Genomic DNA, 17843 nt, shown 5'->3' with positions numbered 1-17843 from the left:
TCTCCCTCCCCTCCCACACCGGTCCATTTGTGTAGATTCGGGCTCAGTTTTCGCGCGGCCAACCTCATTTGCACACGAGATGCAAGCTTCCTTAGTGTTTTGAGTTTTGCTGTGGCGTTCGATCGAAAATTTGGCTTCTTTTTTACTGCTGCCGTTTGTTCTCCGTGAAACGATCTTCTGAAGGTAAGTAGAATCTTTGATATCCTCTTATTACCGTCTTATTACCTCTTATTATGCGTGGTAGAGCCATCGATAAATTTGATCCAGTTTCAAGAAAATGTCGACGTCCTCTCGCACACTTTCAACTTGTTTGATCGCCGTGTTAAGCTCATCCATTGTATTTAGTCAGATCGTCGTTGCTTTGCTGGCTCTCTTGGAGATATGTTCATTTGACTGTTAAATATAATGTACTTATAACTGATTTCAAAGGAGCAATTTATCATAACGTGGGGGCAAAATGCTTTCCTAATGACACTACGGTTCTGAAAGTTTGCAGAATAAGCTTAAATGTGTCAAAACTCTGACAGCTGAATTGTAAAGCTGTTCTTAGATCGCATTACAAAGGTAAGGACGAGAAGTTGAAGAAGTGAGGTCGAAGATTACAGTGTACGTTGTCTTTAGTCGAACATACATGCATCATCTACATTAATCTTATTAACAGAGTAACCAGAGGTAACCAGGCTATTTCTGCAAGTCTGGTGGTTATCCAATGAATGAAAAGTTTAGGCTGAGTGAATTTCACCTGGGGTGAAAATGCATGTATTAAAAACAGGAAGACAGGTGGAAAGACTGCATGAACACCAAAACATGCCTGCAGCCTCCTTTTTTTCTTCACTTGCATTTGTTGGTTAAATGCGTTTAAACCTTATCCCGCTTCACCCATCGACTGCCCCTCAAATCTCATTATACCATGTGGTTACCCTTTGCAATTTTAGTATGCAAACTGGTTTGTTGTCACAGAATTCTTTGTCACAGCACACTAAAACAGCAGTAAACAGAACAGTGGCTGCTTTTGTACTGAATTGCTTAGCAGGGTTATATGGCTCGACTGGAGTCTGTAGTCTAAATAATAAATTGTATTTAGTTGGTCTTGGCTGTTGCCAAATAATCCTGAGCCTAACCAGCATCAGGAGGGAGTGTATCTGAGTGATCAGCACAATCCAACAGTCACGGGTTTGAGTTCCACTCTCACTACTACCTGGATTTGTTTCATTGTTGCTGCAAGTTCAAATCCTCTGCTATGTTTGTAAATTGCCAGCTGGTTTGCCTCTGGCCAGTTGGTATTCTTATCAATGTTATGTTCAATTTGAATTAGTTGTTTTCAGTTGTTTTCTCAGCCCCACTAGTCTTCTAGTTGTATTATACTGTAAACACTACCAAGGGTAACTAAAGGTTATTTTTTAGTCAGGAAAATGACCGGAGCCAATCCTATCCAAAAATAAACTATAGATTTTTATATACCAGTGCAATTGGTACATTGTATGATTAGTGATGAGTACTGATTAGTGACTTGTCTTCACATATGGATTGTAGTTATGTTGTTGCAGAGTGCTGATGGTAGCAGAAAATAGTAATTAGATTTATGACTTTCTGTACTTCTACAGTCCTGGTTTTGCTGAAATTAACAACAAAAATTAGAACAAACAAATAAAAGATATATCTTTATTATCTAAAAGTTAGTGATATAAAGAATAGTAGCAAATTAATAGAAACGATATCTGACACATGAGGATATCATTCTTATCCACACATGGGTGACATCATTTTTGAGAACATTTTTGTCCCCTTAACTGTGCTTAAATTTGTTAGCATATGATCAAAACATTTTCAGATCTTTTTTGTAAGTCTTGGCAATCTTCAATTACTGTGTCTTGGGAAATCTTCTGAAAATGCTTGGAAACATTCGCCTTGCCTTCAGACAACTTTTGGAGAATCTTTGGAAATCTTTGGAAAGTGTTCAGAAATCTTCGGAAATTGCTAAAAATGTTGTTATATATTATGAGAATTTCATGTTATGTGACAAAAAGAAAATTACATGTTGCTTGGAGATACAAAATTTCTCTTCTCATGTCGAAAAATGTTTCACTCATTTGCTGTGCTGACTTGTGAAATATTTTTCAACATTCAAAGAGAAATTTTGTATCTCTGCACGACCATGTAATATCCTCTATAACGCACACTGTAATACCACAATGTCGTACAGTGAACAGGGAGAGGTTATATTCTATACCCTATGGGCAACATTTTTGTGTTTCGTGTTTCAGCGTTGATGGGTTTACAGTTTTCATAGGAGGGGCTTAATCAGAATTACTGTATTTTTAATGTGCGAAATGTTTACTGTCTGCATGTACATGTAGGTACACATGTGGCTGATAATTTGGTTAGTTCATTCTCCTCACCTGTGTGCTTGTTTTTACATGTATTAACATACTCATGTAGACATGAGATATTAATAACAAAAGGCATGTTGCTACATGTAGTGGAGAAACCCTTCCTGTTGATTCACTTAGTTTTAATTCAAGAACATTTAAAAATATAGGTACATGTATTTATCTCTCCTGTTTAGAATTAACATCTGCTTGGGAAGGATCAGTCATGGAGTTTAGTCATGATGACAAATATCTTGGTGAGTTATACATGAACATGTAAATGCATGGCAAATTTATTCAATTTCATGCATACAGCTTCGCTACAGTATTTTCTCAATTACAGTGAAACCTGTATTAAGTGGACAGCCTCGATAAAGTGGAAACCGGCTTGAGTTCCAAAGTTTTCCTACCACATTTACTGTAAAATAAACCTGCATTCATGGGACACCTCTGTTAAGCAGATGCGGATGCCAATGTTAAGCCATTTTGCTGCACAAAACCTGCAGTAAGTGGACACTTCAAGGGTTTTCTACTTCAAAAAGCTCACCTCAGACTCCTTTAACATTGTTCAGCAATATCATTTCAAAGCTAAGTACTAGATTATTCCAGGTTGATGTATTGACTGACCGGATGTTGTGCTATGTGCATTCTTTGATTGGACAAGTGTCACACTGAGTTACAAAAGGGTTAATAATTAATGATTATTTTACAATATGTTAGAACCTTCTTAGAGCGGACACCCTGTATTAAGCAGACACTAGTGAAGGTCCCAAGGGTGTCTGCTTAGTACAGGTTTCACTGTAAGCATCACCAGTGTCTACTGTGCCTTGGTGGACTCTGTGTTTCTTTAATCCTGACGTTCATTAGACAAGTGTTTTTATTCATTACTTTTAACAGCCAAATGTCTCATGTTATTGAATTTTCAACCTCATATAATGCTTTCTAGCTTTCTGATCGGTTCACCGAGTGTGGTCTTACATCATTTTTGGAGGGAAAGCTAAAGTTCTGTTAGTCAGTTCGTCAGCTTATTGTTTTTAAAAAAAACCCTTAATGGTCAGCTTGATTATCATGAACATGCAAGAAATTATGGGCAATGCCATCCTGGTAAATTGACAAGGCCACAAAATTTTGCAACTTTACTTCTGGAAACACTGAGAAATTTCATTGAAAAGGCTTGTTTGTTTGTTATCATCTTATATAGCCAAAATACACCTTTAATGCTTATAAGACCTTGAATAAATCCTTGACGACCTGCTTTCATTGCATTGCTAATTGCGCATTTTTCTCAGTATCTTGATATTAGCGCATGACAGTACACACAGTGTTAGCTGTGAGTGTAATAATACAATGTAGTATGAATCTCAGATGAGCATCAAAATTCCCTAAAACAAATTGTAGTGATGTAAGATGAAGAACAACACCGACACTAGGGGAGCTACATGTATTTAATCCAAGGCAGTTTTATCATCCTTGTTATTGGAAGGATTTTGCACCTAAGTTTTGAAAGAATTGTATGGTACTTGTATCTGCCCAGTGGGATACTCCTCAGAGTTTTTGGTGGGGATGAGCACCCAAACATTGAAACATGCACCTTACAGTATTTCAGACCAAAATCTGTGATTAACTTTGTCAATGTATTTCAGAGTTGAACAAAAACTGATACCCCATTTCAGACCTCTAAAATTAGTACACAACTCCAATGTATGACCACAGCTAACTGGAAATGGTTTCCACTGTATTTGCATAAACATTTGAGAAGGCTTACAGTAATACCAATGTTGATGTGGAAAAAAAAGATCCTTGTAAACAAAATACCTAATGGCAAGCCAGAGAGAAAAACAAACCGTTTTTTAGACCAAAATCACTCAAGAACCTTAGGGGGCCACACATACTGTACTGTACCTATGTAGCCGATATAAGGGAGTACCTTGCAGTGGGGGGTACAGCTGTATGTGACAATCTATATGTAGAGTAGTCTGGAGCGAAGCTATAAAATTTGTCCTGCACATCACCTTTTCCATTGCCATACATGTGACCTGTCATTCTCTATTGACTTGTCTCTCAGTCTGTGATGAATATTGCAAGCAATGTATATATGGTGACTGTCCAGATCATGGACCGTTAGAATGGGTTGCTGACTGCCTCACAGCCAGTGGAGCACCGCAGAAGAACCAAGCAAGAGCCACCCTCCCTAGCAATCTGTATCTCATGCCATCAGCAGTTGGACAAGACCAAATGGGTGTCTTTGCCAGGGCAAGGATTGAAAAAAGGGTCATGTTTGGACCCTACAAAGGACAAACAGTTTCTGCAAAGCATTTTGATGTTGGAGAGGGGCACAACTATATGTATATGTGGGATGTGAGTATCTGATCATTTTATAAAAGACTTTTTTATCACTGATGAGAGAATAGACATGTCAAACTTGTGTCAGTTCTTTTTGCCCTGCTTGGAGGTCATTGTAAGTCAGTTCTGTGAAGCATGTACAATGTAGCCTGGTACACAATCTACATGAAACTGTTGGGAAGAAATGCCTGCCTCTATAGGCTAGACATTCTACACATCCTTGGGCATAATGTATTGATAAGGAATTTGACTGTATTATGACTTTGAAAAAATGTCAGTTGTATTTTTGTAAATACAATGTGATTTGATGGGGTAGTATCCTTTTCATTAGAGTATGTCTAACCCTTAAAGAGGCATTTGAAACTGTTATACAACTAAACAAAGAATACAAAAGACCACTCTTTGGGTGCATGTGACAAACATTTCCAACTTCAAATATTATAGACCTTTTTTCCATTTTGTGCAAAGCATAGCACAATAGCCTGTCAGCTTATTGAGTGATTGGAAGGCCAGATGTCATGTGAAAATATGCTGCTCAACGTCGTGGTATATGGACTGAGTGCAGCAATGTCTGTGCAGCATTCAGAGAAACTTGTTATGCAAAATGACTCCAAGCCAAATCCAGTGCATGTACACTGTATGGTTGCCACTGGCCAGACCTGGCTCAGTCAACAAGCCTTTTATTGTACCATGGTACTGTATTTGAAAATCTTCTCAAAACTCTCTGGCGACATGGCAGTATGGAATTATTTGGTCAAGGATACAGTGTAAACATACGAAGGGTCATTACAATTAGCACGAAGTTCTTGGATAACTTTGTTAAAACTAAATCCAAAAACATTGTGAAAACAATCACCACACTGTAGGTGGCTAAAAATACACAATTTGATGTGAAAAATACTCTAGTGGTGCATGTATAAGCAGTATTGTTCTATACTTTACCCTTACAATACTTGCACTACTTACAGTGAGATACACAATGTACTTACAAGACATACAAAAAGAGAATCAGAAGCCAAAGTGGATTGTTCAGTCTGTAGTCTGTTATACTGTAAGTTTACTGTAGAGATATTTACAGAATATAACAAACAAAACAATGCCAAACCAAATGCGTACATGTACTCTATAATTGCATGAACCAAAAATAACTGCAAGTTCTCATTAACTGATCATTGTAAATCCCAATTGCTAGGTTTTGGAAGGTGGTAAAGTCAGTCGCATAGTTGATGGCTCAGATGAACACAACAGCAATTGGATGAGGTTTGTGAACTGTGCACGTGACAACAAAGAACAGAACTTAGTTGCAGTACAGTTCCGTGGTGAGATCTACTACAAGACATGTGTCCCTGTGGAGGCTGGCAGTGAGCTGCTTGTTTGGTTTGATGACAGTGTTTCCTGTGGTAGCTCAACCCAGAAAGACCAGCTCGGTAAGCTCTCTATAGTAGCACGTGTAGGACAGGATTCAGTCATCATAATGTGCTTAACATGTACCTGTCGTGATCACAGAATGTTTCTACTATCCTAAATGCACTTTCCTGTACGCTTCCAATATCTCCAAAGCATTATAGAGTTTAAAAGATTTAGGTTCTACTGTTAGTCGTCCAGCTAATTAGAGACGTTAGAGGAGTGTATGATGTGATATACAATGAACTGAGCGGGGCATGAAATGTCATTGTTATACATCCCAACTCAAATACGTTTTCCGATCGGAGGAGAACGTGTCACTAACTTCCAAGGGCAAACAAAATCCACTAACACCCTAGGGAAACAACATCTTGAACTGTGGACTCGCACGTGATCAGGTCGTGCATCTTGAAAACGCGGCAAATTTGTATGCCAGCTGGCGTCAAGTAAATAATTTTTTCCAGTTTTTTTTTTTTCTCTATTTTTGAGTTGGGAGACATAAAAAAACACTTTACGACCAGCCCTACGGGAAACAGTGGGTTTTGTTTCCTCTCGACCTCAATGCTCCCCACAGCATTAAGGGTCTTGGGAAAACAAAACTCGCTGTTTCCCTTGGGGCCAGTTTAGGTGTTTATCGCACATCTGTATGTTACCGGTCAAATTTACATGTAGACTAGGGTATCTAAAAGATAATAATGCTGCGGCACATTCTATTGATAGCAGGTGACATATTTTACGCAGTGATTCATCTACAACTTCATGCATGATGACACATGGATGGCGAGGTGTGACAAGGGATCGTGACAAAAAAGCGCATAGTGATCTGACCCATGTTTGAACATAAAAAGATACACATCAATCTCCCCTTTACCAGATCGCGGAAATCGAAAGATGTGGAAGTTGTAGGAGCAGAAATCTAACTTATAAATTCTGTATTGATACGTATTAAATGTCTCAAGAATGTTCACAGACTATGTCGAGGACGCGTCCATCGCGATGTGTGAAAATGTTAAAGCCTCAGCTTAAATTCATGTTTGAATGAAAAGGAATAGATCGCAGCATATATGAAATTAGCGTGTTCTACGGTTTTCGTTTGTTTAACTTATTCTGCAAGCTTTAGGAGCGACGATTTCTCTTCATTTAAGAATTCGGCCAAGTAGGCGAGACTGCTAAGAAATGACATACTAAGTTTAAATTTAAGATGTCACAATTAATCGTCCAGATTTACAAACTGTCACATACTGCATGCATTAAGAACAAAAGCAAGAGTTGTGAAAGGAGGCACAATCTCCTTCACATCGTTTTACAGGTAAATCAGAGCAAAACACAACCACTTATCTTTCTCACTGGAATCCACGCGAAAAGGCGTCCTCCTGTAGTTCGTGGCGCAACGCACTCTGGTAAAAAGTGGCGCAGTGCATTCTGGTTAAATGCGTTGCATTCTGGTAAAAAGTGATGAATTCGAGAATTTGGATCCCTTTTATATATTCTTCTTAAATCCTGTTTATGTTGCTGCTCGCTCGCTACGCTCGCTCCGCAGCAATGAGGGTTAAATTTTTTAACCTAGGCTATTTGAAGGTATGTTTAGTAGATATTCTTAATCAAGCTTCATGTTTGGGGTTGGTTTTCACATTAGTTTAGGAGTAAGGGTTGCATGTAACATCAAAGGTGGTGACACATTTTTTTTTTTCTACCATGTCAGGTCATGAGTTTGTGTGTGATGTATGTGGACTGGTCTTCACTGGTTCAACCTTTCTTCTAAGGCACAAGTCAGTTCGTTGTCAACGGCAAGACCAGACAAATACTTCTCAAGACCATGAAGGTCAAGTAGATACTCCCGCGGAGTTATTAGAGACGGAGAAAGCCAACGAAGAGGAAGCGACAGTGTCTTCGTGTGACGAAGAGTCATCGCTTACTATAGGTGACAATGGGATTGCTACCAGTGAAGAAAGTGGAGTTATCAAGGATAGTATACAGGCAAATCCTTCCCAAGACCATGAATTTCAAGCAGACGAGCCAGTGGAGTCAGTCGAGAGGACGAAAAGCAATCAGGAGGACGTTACATTTCCTTCTGATGCAGAGTCGTCAATGGTTGTGGTTGATATTGGAGCTACTAATAGTGAAAACAGTAGAACAGTTGTTGAGGAAAACTCGTCTTATCGTGTTGTCCTTGTAGAAACTGCGCCAAGTTCGGGGGTGTCAATAACAGGCAGATTAAGTAAAGAAAAACAGAACACGACGCCTCTGGTGAACGGCAAAACACCAAAAGTAGCGAACACTCGTAAACGTTCTGCAGAGAGTGTGGGAAAAGCAAAACAGATCGCCAGCAAACCAAAGCTCTCAAAGGCTCGAGAAACGTCTTCCTCAAATGGTACAAAAGCACGAAATGCTGCGGCCAAGAAGATCAAATCCTCTAAAGCGACGCCTGCCGGAAAGAAAAGAAAAGCGGCTTCTACAGCTGACGGCTCTGAACCTCAAACTAAAAAGACAAAAGTAACCAAACCAAATGAATCCCAAGGGCGAAAGAAAGCTAAAAAGAGTAAAAGCTCTGGCACTAAAAGAAAAGTGTCTAGTGGTAAAGTTGCTGTCGATGGAAGTATAGAAGTATCCGTTGTAGGCAAGGCACTGCATAAGCCAAGAAAGCAATCAAAGACTCGGGAAGCTAAAAAGAAGTCCAGCAACTTGCAGTCATCATTACCTGCTGAAGAAGAGGGTGAGGCACCTGCAGCTGAAGATGGAAGAGCTGAAATGAGACCTCGTAAGAAGACACGTGGTAAGGCAAGAAACGAGCGAGATCCTAGTGACACAGCCAAAATGCCTTCTCCCACCAAGAGGAAGAAAACCGCGCCCGAAGATAAGCCCGTATTTAACTGCGAGCAGTGCTTAAGAACGTTCAAGTGGAAGTCTCAGCTTGATTACCACATGCGAAGTCACGCGACCGAGAAGGAATTCAAGTGTACGTTTTGTGACAAGGGTCTATCGCAGTTATCCTCCCTCAAGAGGCATCTGCGCGTGCACAGTGGAGAAAAGCCATACGAATGCGAGGAGTGTGGTAAGAGGTTCGTAGAAAAAGGAAAGCTCAAACTTCATCAACGCAAACACACCGGGGAACAACCGGAGAAAAAGTACAAGTGCTCCGTATGTGATAGAGGGTTCACGCTCAGTGCGAATCTCACTACTCATATGCGAACTCACACGGGTGAAAAACCTTATCCTTGTCCTCAGTGCGGCAAAGGCTTTAAACGAAGCTCGGATGTTATCAGCCATCTCCGGAGCCACACAGGGGAGAGGCCCTACAAGTGTTCACACTGCGAGAAGTCTTTCACAATGATCTCGCATCGTAACAGACACGAAGTGATCCACACTGGATTAAGACCGTTCAAGTGTGATCTGTGCGGCAAAGGGTTTACTCAACCAAACTCCGTGAAAGCTCACTTGAAAGTTCATGCTAAAAAGCAGGCTCGGCTTGAAGGAAGAGCACCAGGACATGAGCGGCAAGACAGAACTCACAGAGATGAAGAGATGCAGACCAATGGACAGCAGGGAGTAGATGAGCCGCAGCCGAGTGTCCGTCAAAACAGTGACTCTGAACAGCTGCAGATGAACGGTGCAGAAAGAAAGGGGTGCGAGGAGGAGTTGCAAGGAGTAATAACAGAGCTAATGGAGCCTGAGCATTTACAGTTGGACAACTTACAGGAGGATTCCACACATACACAGAATCATCAAGAGAACGGAGAGGAACTGTCACACTTAGATAGCACACAAGGATTACAACAAGAACACCTACAGTTGGATAGCGCTGGAGTTGATGATATGGAAGACCAAGAGATTTCCTCAAGTGATGGAACAGAGCTTACGACAATCGCAACAGAGCAGTTACAGTTAAGCTGCACTACAATAAATAGCGTCAGCGAGCAACTTAATACTGACAATACTGTGGTCAATGAGAAAGAACTCCTGCAGCTTGGAAGTGCGACTCAGAGCGAAGGTACTGAACATGTACAGTTAGAGCTGACTCCAAGCAATGAACAGGACCAAGTTCAGCTTGGTGAAGGAGACGACACAACTCTTCTTGCACTGTAGTTGACTAACACCTTTTAACTTGGACTTATAGCTCGGACTTCGGTTGTTAAAAAGCGACGAACCATGATATGGTTCCTTTAATTTACGCTTAAATTTAGCTGACGAAATGGAAACAAAGGATGTAGAAACATTAAGCTCTCACCGCAGGCTGCATGTTCGACTCCATGGCCACTGAAATGTTAAATCTGTTGCTCTTTGTACATTTTTATGACCGTGTAATTTCTAGAATCCCGTTGAACGCATTTTATTTTTATAAAATGGAACCATAGAATTGTGGAGCTTTATCAGTCAGAAGGAGCCGAAACAAAATAATTTACTGCGTTTTAGTGGTTTCCCTGCACTAGGAACCGTCCTCTCGTCAATTCCCTTTTTTGATGAGAATCATATACTGTATTTATCATTTTCCAGTTGGACGAAAAGATTATTTCAAAGCAACAGTTGGAAAACCGGCCTCAAGAGGTCCTCATGGGCCCGATGAAGATGAGTGAATGAGTGAATGATCGAGTGAACAGTTAGTAAAGACAGAGTGTGTTCCACCGTTGTTTTAGTTTCATTGTAGTTCAAACGAACAAACAGTTGTTTTGACTGTTTAGATAAACAAGGGAAAAAGTTAATTACTTCTCAGAGGATTTCATTTCAGTAAAAGGGAATGTAATTTTGAAAAGCGAAAAGAAACCTCATGTTTTAAAAAGTTATGTTTCAATCTACGTTCCTACCGCGCGCACTCAAACACTCCAACACAGATGCACTAATGTGCTTTCCAGAACAGAAGAAAATGCGCCAAAGGCCATTTTTATTAGACAACTAAATATTAATGTAGTGCATATTAACGGGACACAGACCCGTCGGGTGTTGCATTTTTCCCCGGTGGGGGAGGGGTACTCCGATGCGAAAAGGTCGGGGATGTTCGTTGGGAAATTGAATTAAACCTCTAAAAGATATTAATCTGAGCGTGGCTCAAGCTTTATTTGACTCATTAAAGATAACGCTTAAAACGTAATAAGCTTGAATCGCTTGATTACCAGCCACTGTTAAAGAAGGGAGCCCGGGCTAGTAGACCGGACTCAAGAGAACGGCAGAACTGCAAGCCTAAAAACGGAGCGTTTTTTAATTGTTATCTCTACGAGTGCAACTCTAAAAGATAAAAAAATTGTGACGTTTCGTCATGTACACTCTAAGTGAGACCAAAATCCTTTATTTACACCCCTAAGCGAGGCGACGAGGATCCCTGACCTTTTCATATGGCTCTGAACGTACAATTCGTTTATTTTAGAGGCCTGATTGTTAAAAATACGTTATACGTTAAATTGTTGTACGTCATAAAGAGTCGGATTCACTTTTTCTCATTCGGGAAGGGCTCGGAAAACGAAAGATGCCTCTCGCAATAACAGAGCATTTTAATTTGGTTCCCGGTCCTTGGTCAACGACTTGAAACTGAACTTGCATCTGTCTCATTTGTGAGTAAACTTGTCTTTTCTCCAATCCTTTCATGCGCATGCTCCGAAAATATCCTAGTTCCATTCCCCGAGCCGGCAATGCCGTTCGTGAGAGTCTTCCTTTTGTTATTTTCCATCTTTCGTCGAAAGTAGTGCACATACTCAATCTCTCCAAAAAGCATTTTTTGACAAAAGTATCGATTTAATGATGTAACATTTACATTTAGCGCAATTTTCTCCAAATTCAGTTGCAGTCCCAAACAATCTCTTTCCATTTCTTCGTGTTTAGTTCTAAACTCACGAAGTTCCTCCACGAAACCTTTTCCTTCGAAGTGAATTTCATTCCAAAGCGTTTTGTTGAAGTATTGATACAACATGGCGTCCGCTTTGTTCCAGCGGTAAATTTGTTCTGTGATGTTGCTATTGATATTGTGAAGTGTGTTTTCACCGTGGAGTTGATAATGAAACTTTAAATATAACACATCATCGAGTTCCCAGCATAGTTTTCTTTTCATCAAAACCAGCGACTCGTCCAAATATTCATAAATTAGCACCAGGGTGAACTTATCGTCAATATCCAAAATGGCGTCACGTACCACCTCTGTCTTGTGATAATCTGTTGTTCGCAGACCAAGATCAAAGAACATTCCATTCTTGATAAGGTTGAGAGAATCCTAAAAAAAAAAGAATTCAAATAATATTTTCCAAACTTAGTTTCAGGCCCTTTTCTTTCTTAATAACAAAACTGACCCTACGTTCACGCCCAAAATGTTTCCACGTACAGAATTTTTTGAAAACTTGCCATGTAGTAGGGTAAAGATCAACTTTGTTAAAAAGTAAAAGAAAATGGGGAGTCACCGTGCTCGTTTTCTAATTCAGTCGTTTTCATGCGTTTTTAGAGGCTTTTATTATTTTGTAAGATGATATTAGCAACTGACGACTATCAGCAAGAAAAGGAGCTACGTTAGGGAGATTTAGATCAGGTAGACGTATTCAATTCAACACAGCTAAGTATTGTTAAGTAAACTTTGGCAGCTGACTTCAGTCGTTCCTTGAGGTACAATAGGTCTGGAAAAAGAATCTATATAAAGCCTTGCCGGTCCACATTCGAAGAACGGACAGATTTTGTCTGTTTTTTTTCGGTAAAATGGAGAAAAGCAGTAAAGGCAGGAGCCATCTCGGTAGATTTCACCATATGACTCTTCGAATATTAAGGTGCTATTACAAGACATTACTTTGCACTGCCTAAAGGCCAAAATTTAAAACATTATCCTACCTTAAACCTCTTCCGCTGTATTGCCCTACCGATGTATTTTCCAGGATTTTCCAAGAACGTCAAATAGGGTTGCCCAAGGTCCTCCATTTCTAAAATTTCCGCGAAGTTTAAGTTTCGAAAAGTTACTTCAAAATGTGACATTGGATCGCGTAATATGGTGATGAATGCGGTCTGGGGCTGCATAATTTCGTCCATAACTTCACCATTAAATCGAGCGTGATTGCAAAGTATATTGGGAAGAGTGCCGTCCAGTAACATGATATCCACATATTTCCAGTGGAATCTTGAAGGCCAATAAAACGTCGACAGGCCTCCGCTGGGGAGAGCAATGCGCAGGCCACGTAGATCAGCAAAACGATTGAGGATATTAGCGACGACGTCACTTCCGGTGTAGTGCGTCTTGAGAAAGAGAACATTTTGGATTTCCTTCTTGCAGCTTCGGATTCTAAAAAGTTTTAAGAAATATAACCCAAAACTTTAGACAAAGATGCAGTACAGTCAACTACTTTTAAGACGGACGAGGTCGCGAACAGCTCTGACTGTCCGTCTTGGAGAGGAACGTCTGGCTCACAGTGAGTCCAGACAACAGTTATTCTGATATAATAAAGCTTAACCTATGCACAATGAATACACGTCTGTTTGAAGTCTATTTAAAGTCGTTTCAGCACTCAAAACCTGCAAAATGGAACAGCAATACTATTGGAAAAGCGGACTAGTTTGTTCATCACAGTCTTCTCAAATTGTGAGTAGCACATATTGCCAACTGGAACAATACATGTCTATAAAACAGCAGTAAAAAGACACCTCTTCGAGCTAAAGTTGAGAGTTTTTACAATACCTTAAGTAGAAAAAAACGACATCTGTGGTGCCGGTTATCAGAGAAGTAATCCGTTACAGCGGAATGTTTTTGGTGAGAAAGTTTGGCCGGAATCCTCAAGGCGCTTACTAACTTTGCTTAATGTACAGCAACAAAAAAAACGAGAATTTCAGCTTGCAACGTTGCCAAAGCAAATTTTTTCAAGACATCAGCAAGTCTGCGAGTTTCGGTGGTGGATTTCATAGCATAGGAGCCGGTGGTATTTTAATAGTTTTTACTGAAAAAGCAGTCTGTTGACGGTTTCAAAGTGTTTCCAGTTGTTCTTTTTATAGAGAGTTTTGTTTGAGTAAAATGACTGAAAATCGGCGGGACCAATAACAAGTGTCCGTCTCATAACTTTGGTGTATTGTACAGAGCATATAAGTTTTTGAGACAAATTTGAAATAAAGTACATGCAATCACGTCTGGCATTTCAAAAATTATAATACGTGCAAATAACGTAGTCAGCCAATCAGAGCTCGCAGCCAAAATGTGAACTGCGAGAAGCTGATGCGAACAAGGGGAAAAGAATATAAGCGCTGTCACTGTTATTTTTTGTTTTACTTCAGTGAGCACAGGTTGCGCCTGGTTTTCAACCAGTAAGAGCGCTCAGCAAACGCAAAAGCAAAGAAATACGGAGCTTATTACGCCGTGATCAAACGCTCTACCTCGCTCTTGCTTGTATTTTCAAATGAAATATAGAAGTTTGAAATAAAGATTATTCTCACTTTCTGTTCACTTGTTTTTTCGTGGGCTCCAGATATCCTTTTTGCCACAATATGTAATCTTCCACACCTTCCAGTTCAAGATACCTTCCCTGCCCGTAATCCAGCCCAGTGTCTTGTGCAACTGACGGGGGTAACTCGTCACCTGTTTGGTTGGTAGAGTCGAGTTTGTCCAAAACAATGGTGCTACTCTTTCGAGCTGTGCCTCTGTAGTCTATATCGTCCTTCCACACCCAGCCTTCAGCAACTCGGAACCTAAGAGAAGAAATATCTTAACCTTCTCACTGTATGATAATTGACAGTATCGACGAGTTTCTTTATTCTCGTGACTTGTCTGTTGATAATGCGCTAACCTTTTAAGGAGAATTCAGATGTTGATCCAAGCATGGTATGTGACATTTATCTGTGTTATAGGTTGACAACATCGAACAGCGAAAAGATCACAGTATGTACTGAGTTTAGCACTAGGGATTGCTGTTGAGATGTTCAAACATTCGTCCCATGCTCCTTCCTCTTCCTACGTTTATCATTTTTTCTGTGCTTCCTGCGTAGTTAACTATTATTCCAATGTTTTGTTAGCTGTGAAAAATTCCAATTAAGAACAGCATAATTTAGCCCCTTGATTCCTAAAAGGCTATTTCTTTAGCAATAATTATTTGAAAAGGTTAATGGCATGTATGCAGTTATTTGTTTTTTACTACGCACAGGAGGGAACTCCAGTTTGTGTTTGTAAGGGGGCAAAGGCTTTTTCTAGGCACTGTACAGTTTTCGCGCAGCAACTATGTTTTGCTAGTGCGAAACCAGAAAGGAATTGATTTGTATTGTCTGACCAGATGAGGGTTTTTAGTAAATTTATCAGCGGTATTCCCGAGAGAAAGAGGTGGAAAATTGCTTGGCAGTTACTTATGAAATTTAATTTGGTCAGCAGTAAGTTTAAATACATAGGCCGGCGTTAACAGTTTTTCTGCTTTGCCTTTTGAATGAAGACTAAATGGAAAAGTATTCCAAACGTCAAGTAACCAAAGCTACCAAACATTAATAAAAATTAGTTCAATGACTCGGTCTTTTAATGTTAGGCTTTGAAAACGTTTGAGTGATCACAACTTAACAAACTTCTTTATGTTGTTATGAAAGTTCAACGTACCTCAATGGAATCTCGACTACCCGGTCATCAAGCTCTGGAGCCGGTAAGCTTATTCCAAGGTCTTGATACAAAACAATATAAACAGCGCAGAATAGAATACCGCAGAAAACCAGGTGAACACGCCGAACCCTAAATCGGCGGGCGATACGGCGGGCAGATCTCATCACAGACCGGTAAGACGGGAAATCGAGTGGTGAAAGAAAACAGCATTTTTGCTGGCAACCATGTAGAGTTTGAGGACATCAGCTAACATTTTGGGGTAATTCATGTAAGTTTTAAATCGATTCATTGATTATAATCCAAAACACATGTTTGAGAGCCGCCAGGTAGCTAACGGGTAAAGCATGTGACGTCACACTGGCCATTGCATGGTACCCGCGTCTTGTTTAAGAAATACTGGTACTAAGTTTCCACGCCAGCCCCTTTTCATTTCTTTTATTCTCTTTTGCGTGACGTCACGCAAAGCAGACTGCGGTCTTTTCTATGCACCTCGTTCCCGCGAGAAAAAAAGAAAAGACTTTTGTGAACAAGATTGTTTCCTGATTCTGCCCCAGTCTCTCTCAGCTCATCGTCGAAATAAAGACCCGATGTGTGACTCCATTTCACTTATATAAACTATGCCTTTTCATAGCCGTGAAAGAGTTTGACAGACTTTTGTCTATTTGATTTTGCAAGCAATTTTTACTGACCGTGTTGCACTCCAACGGCCGAGTGATTGTTTAAATGGGATTAACATTGGCAGTGACGGGCACAATATATCTTTTTAGCTGAGCGGCGCTTTCTTTTCCCATTTCAGACCACGTGATATTCTCTAGGGAAATGTTCTTTCATCCATCTATAAAATTTTTCATTCATATAAACGCGACTATCTGAAAATTTGAAAACAAAAATTCTTAAGTTTTCCATCACATGCTCTGACTGATGGGGCAACAAACCGCGTAAGCCCGCGTAAGCTAAAAGGGTCCATTGTGACGCATACGGTAGTTCTACATCGATAACGATTTGGTAGAGTAAAAGCATTTTTATTTCTACATTACAGAATCAGATTAGTGACATATACGACGAACACGTTATTTGCCAGAAGTCACGCACCCTTTCAGAACCTGTAATTTCATAAACGTGCTTAATTATAGTTGACATGCAGCTGAGAATAAAAAGTATGAAAATGCTTACCTATCTACAAAAGAAAATATATTCATTTCAAGACATGATCAAAAAGGTTTAAAACAGTTAAAATAATCTTGTTTTGTCGTTGATCGATTCCAGCTCTTTTCACCTGGTACTGTTAAAGCTTCTGTAAAATAACTTCAGATGTCTTATCGACTTCTGATTACCTATAAATAATTATATTGCAAAAGTGTTTACAACTGCTAATTCTGATATCAGCTAAGCTTGCTTATTGGACAGTTTATAAGCTGGCACAACGTCCGGGCCGTCAGTGATTTTGAATGAAATGATTGTGTATGATATTGCTTGCACTGGGTACCCAATTGCTGATTTACACGCAACCACCGTACATACAATGTGAATCTTGGCCATTGTTATCTTCTATCCACACAATCCAAACACTGTTTAATTAACTCCTAACGGTGATCAAAGTCAAATTTCTCCGTTCAACATCAATTCATTGCCTAAGCAAACCAACAAGAGAATTGATATTTCAAGCTTGGAACGGTGAAAACATCTATTCCACGGAATTTCTAGATCCTCTTCTCGTTGTGTAAATATTTAAAAGACTTTGAAAGTTCTCTGCCTGTAAGAGGTCCTCCATCATGCAAAGTGTCATGGCGTTTCGTCTTTTCCTGTATCGCCTCTCGGAAAGTCTCAATGAATCGTGCTGTTGTCCTTCGTTGTTCTGATGCAAATCTCGTCGGGAAGTACTTGAGGTATCTGGGGTTGTTGAAACTTTTTTCCACCCCATTTACAAGACTGGATCAGTCCAAGAAACCTGAAAATTTCCAAGAAGAGTCTGCTTAGAATCGCGTGTGCAATCCTCCGCAAGAAAGAAACGATGGCTGCTGTACATTTTACCACAACACCATGCGAGCCTTACACAGCCCATAAACTACAAGGAAAGCCACATTTTTGCAATATTTGTTCCTGTGCTGACGACATTGTGTGTAATTCTAGGTTTGAAGCTTTTAGAACTTTTCTGTACGTTTTTATGAGCGTCTTGAGAGTCTTTGTGCGTTAAAAATTATGAGTAA

General features: G+C 39.9%; 2 protein-coding genes across 2 annotated transcripts; one reads left to right on the top strand and one right to left on the bottom strand.

The window, feature by feature from the left end:
• Positions 1-41: 41 nt before the first annotated feature.
• Positions 42-11186, top strand: LOC145482778 (uncharacterized). The gene is made up of 5 exons (XM_081461406.1): positions 42-183; positions 2567-2626; positions 4435-4727; positions 5905-6139; positions 7819-11186. The coding sequence occupies exons 2-5, from the start codon at positions 2596-2598 to the stop codon at positions 10197-10199; spliced, it is 2940 nt and encodes a 979-aa protein (XP_081317532.1). The 5' UTR covers positions 42-183; positions 2567-2595; the 3' UTR covers positions 10200-11186.
• Positions 11187-11282: 96 nt separating this feature from the next.
• Positions 11283-17557, bottom strand: LOC145482437 (galactose-3-O-sulfotransferase 2-like). Its single transcript, XM_081461057.1, has 6 exons — positions 17390-17557; positions 16810-16813; positions 15637-15697; positions 14496-14747; positions 12912-13386; positions 11283-12309 (listed from the first exon to the last, which is right to left on the bottom strand). Exons 1-6 carry the CDS (start codon positions 17555-17557, stop codon positions 11620-11622), a joined length of 1650 nt encoding a protein of 549 aa, XP_081317183.1. The 3' UTR covers positions 11283-11619.
• Between the last annotated feature and the right edge of the window lie 286 nt (positions 17558-17843).

Source organism: Orbicella franksi, chromosome 3 (assembly GCF_964199315.1).
Source record: "Orbicella franksi chromosome 3, jaOrbFran1.1, whole genome shotgun sequence".
In the NCBI taxonomy this organism is placed as follows: domain Eukaryota; kingdom Metazoa; phylum Cnidaria; class Anthozoa; order Scleractinia; family Merulinidae; genus Orbicella; species Orbicella franksi.
This window is presented reverse-complemented; position numbering and strand designations above follow the sequence as displayed.

Bases quoted from the DNA above. Each gene is read 5' to 3' on its own strand.
- LOC145482778 (XM_081461406.1), top strand. From the start codon at position 2,596: ATGGAGTTTAGTCATGATGACAAATATCTTG. The intron at 2,627-4,434 runs GTGAGTTATACA...CTTGTCTCTCAG, and splicing joins TCATGATGACAAATATCTTG to TCTGTGATGAATATTGCAAG. The intron at 4,728-5,904 runs GTGAGTATCTGA...CCCAATTGCTAG, and splicing joins ACTATATGTATATGTGGGAT to GTTTTGGAAGGTGGTAAAGT.
- LOC145482437 (XM_081461057.1), bottom strand. From the start codon at position 17,557: ATGGGGTGGAAAAAAGTTTCAACAACCCCAGATACCTCAAGTACTTCC. The intron at 14,748-15,636 runs GTACGTTGAACT...TTCTTCTCTTAG, and splicing joins GTAGTCGAGATTCCATTGAG to GTTCCGAGTTGCTGAAGGCT. The intron at 13,387-14,495 runs GTGAGAATAATC...CTTTGTCTAAAG, and splicing joins AAAAAACAAGTGAACAGAAA to TTTTGGGTTATATTTCTTAA.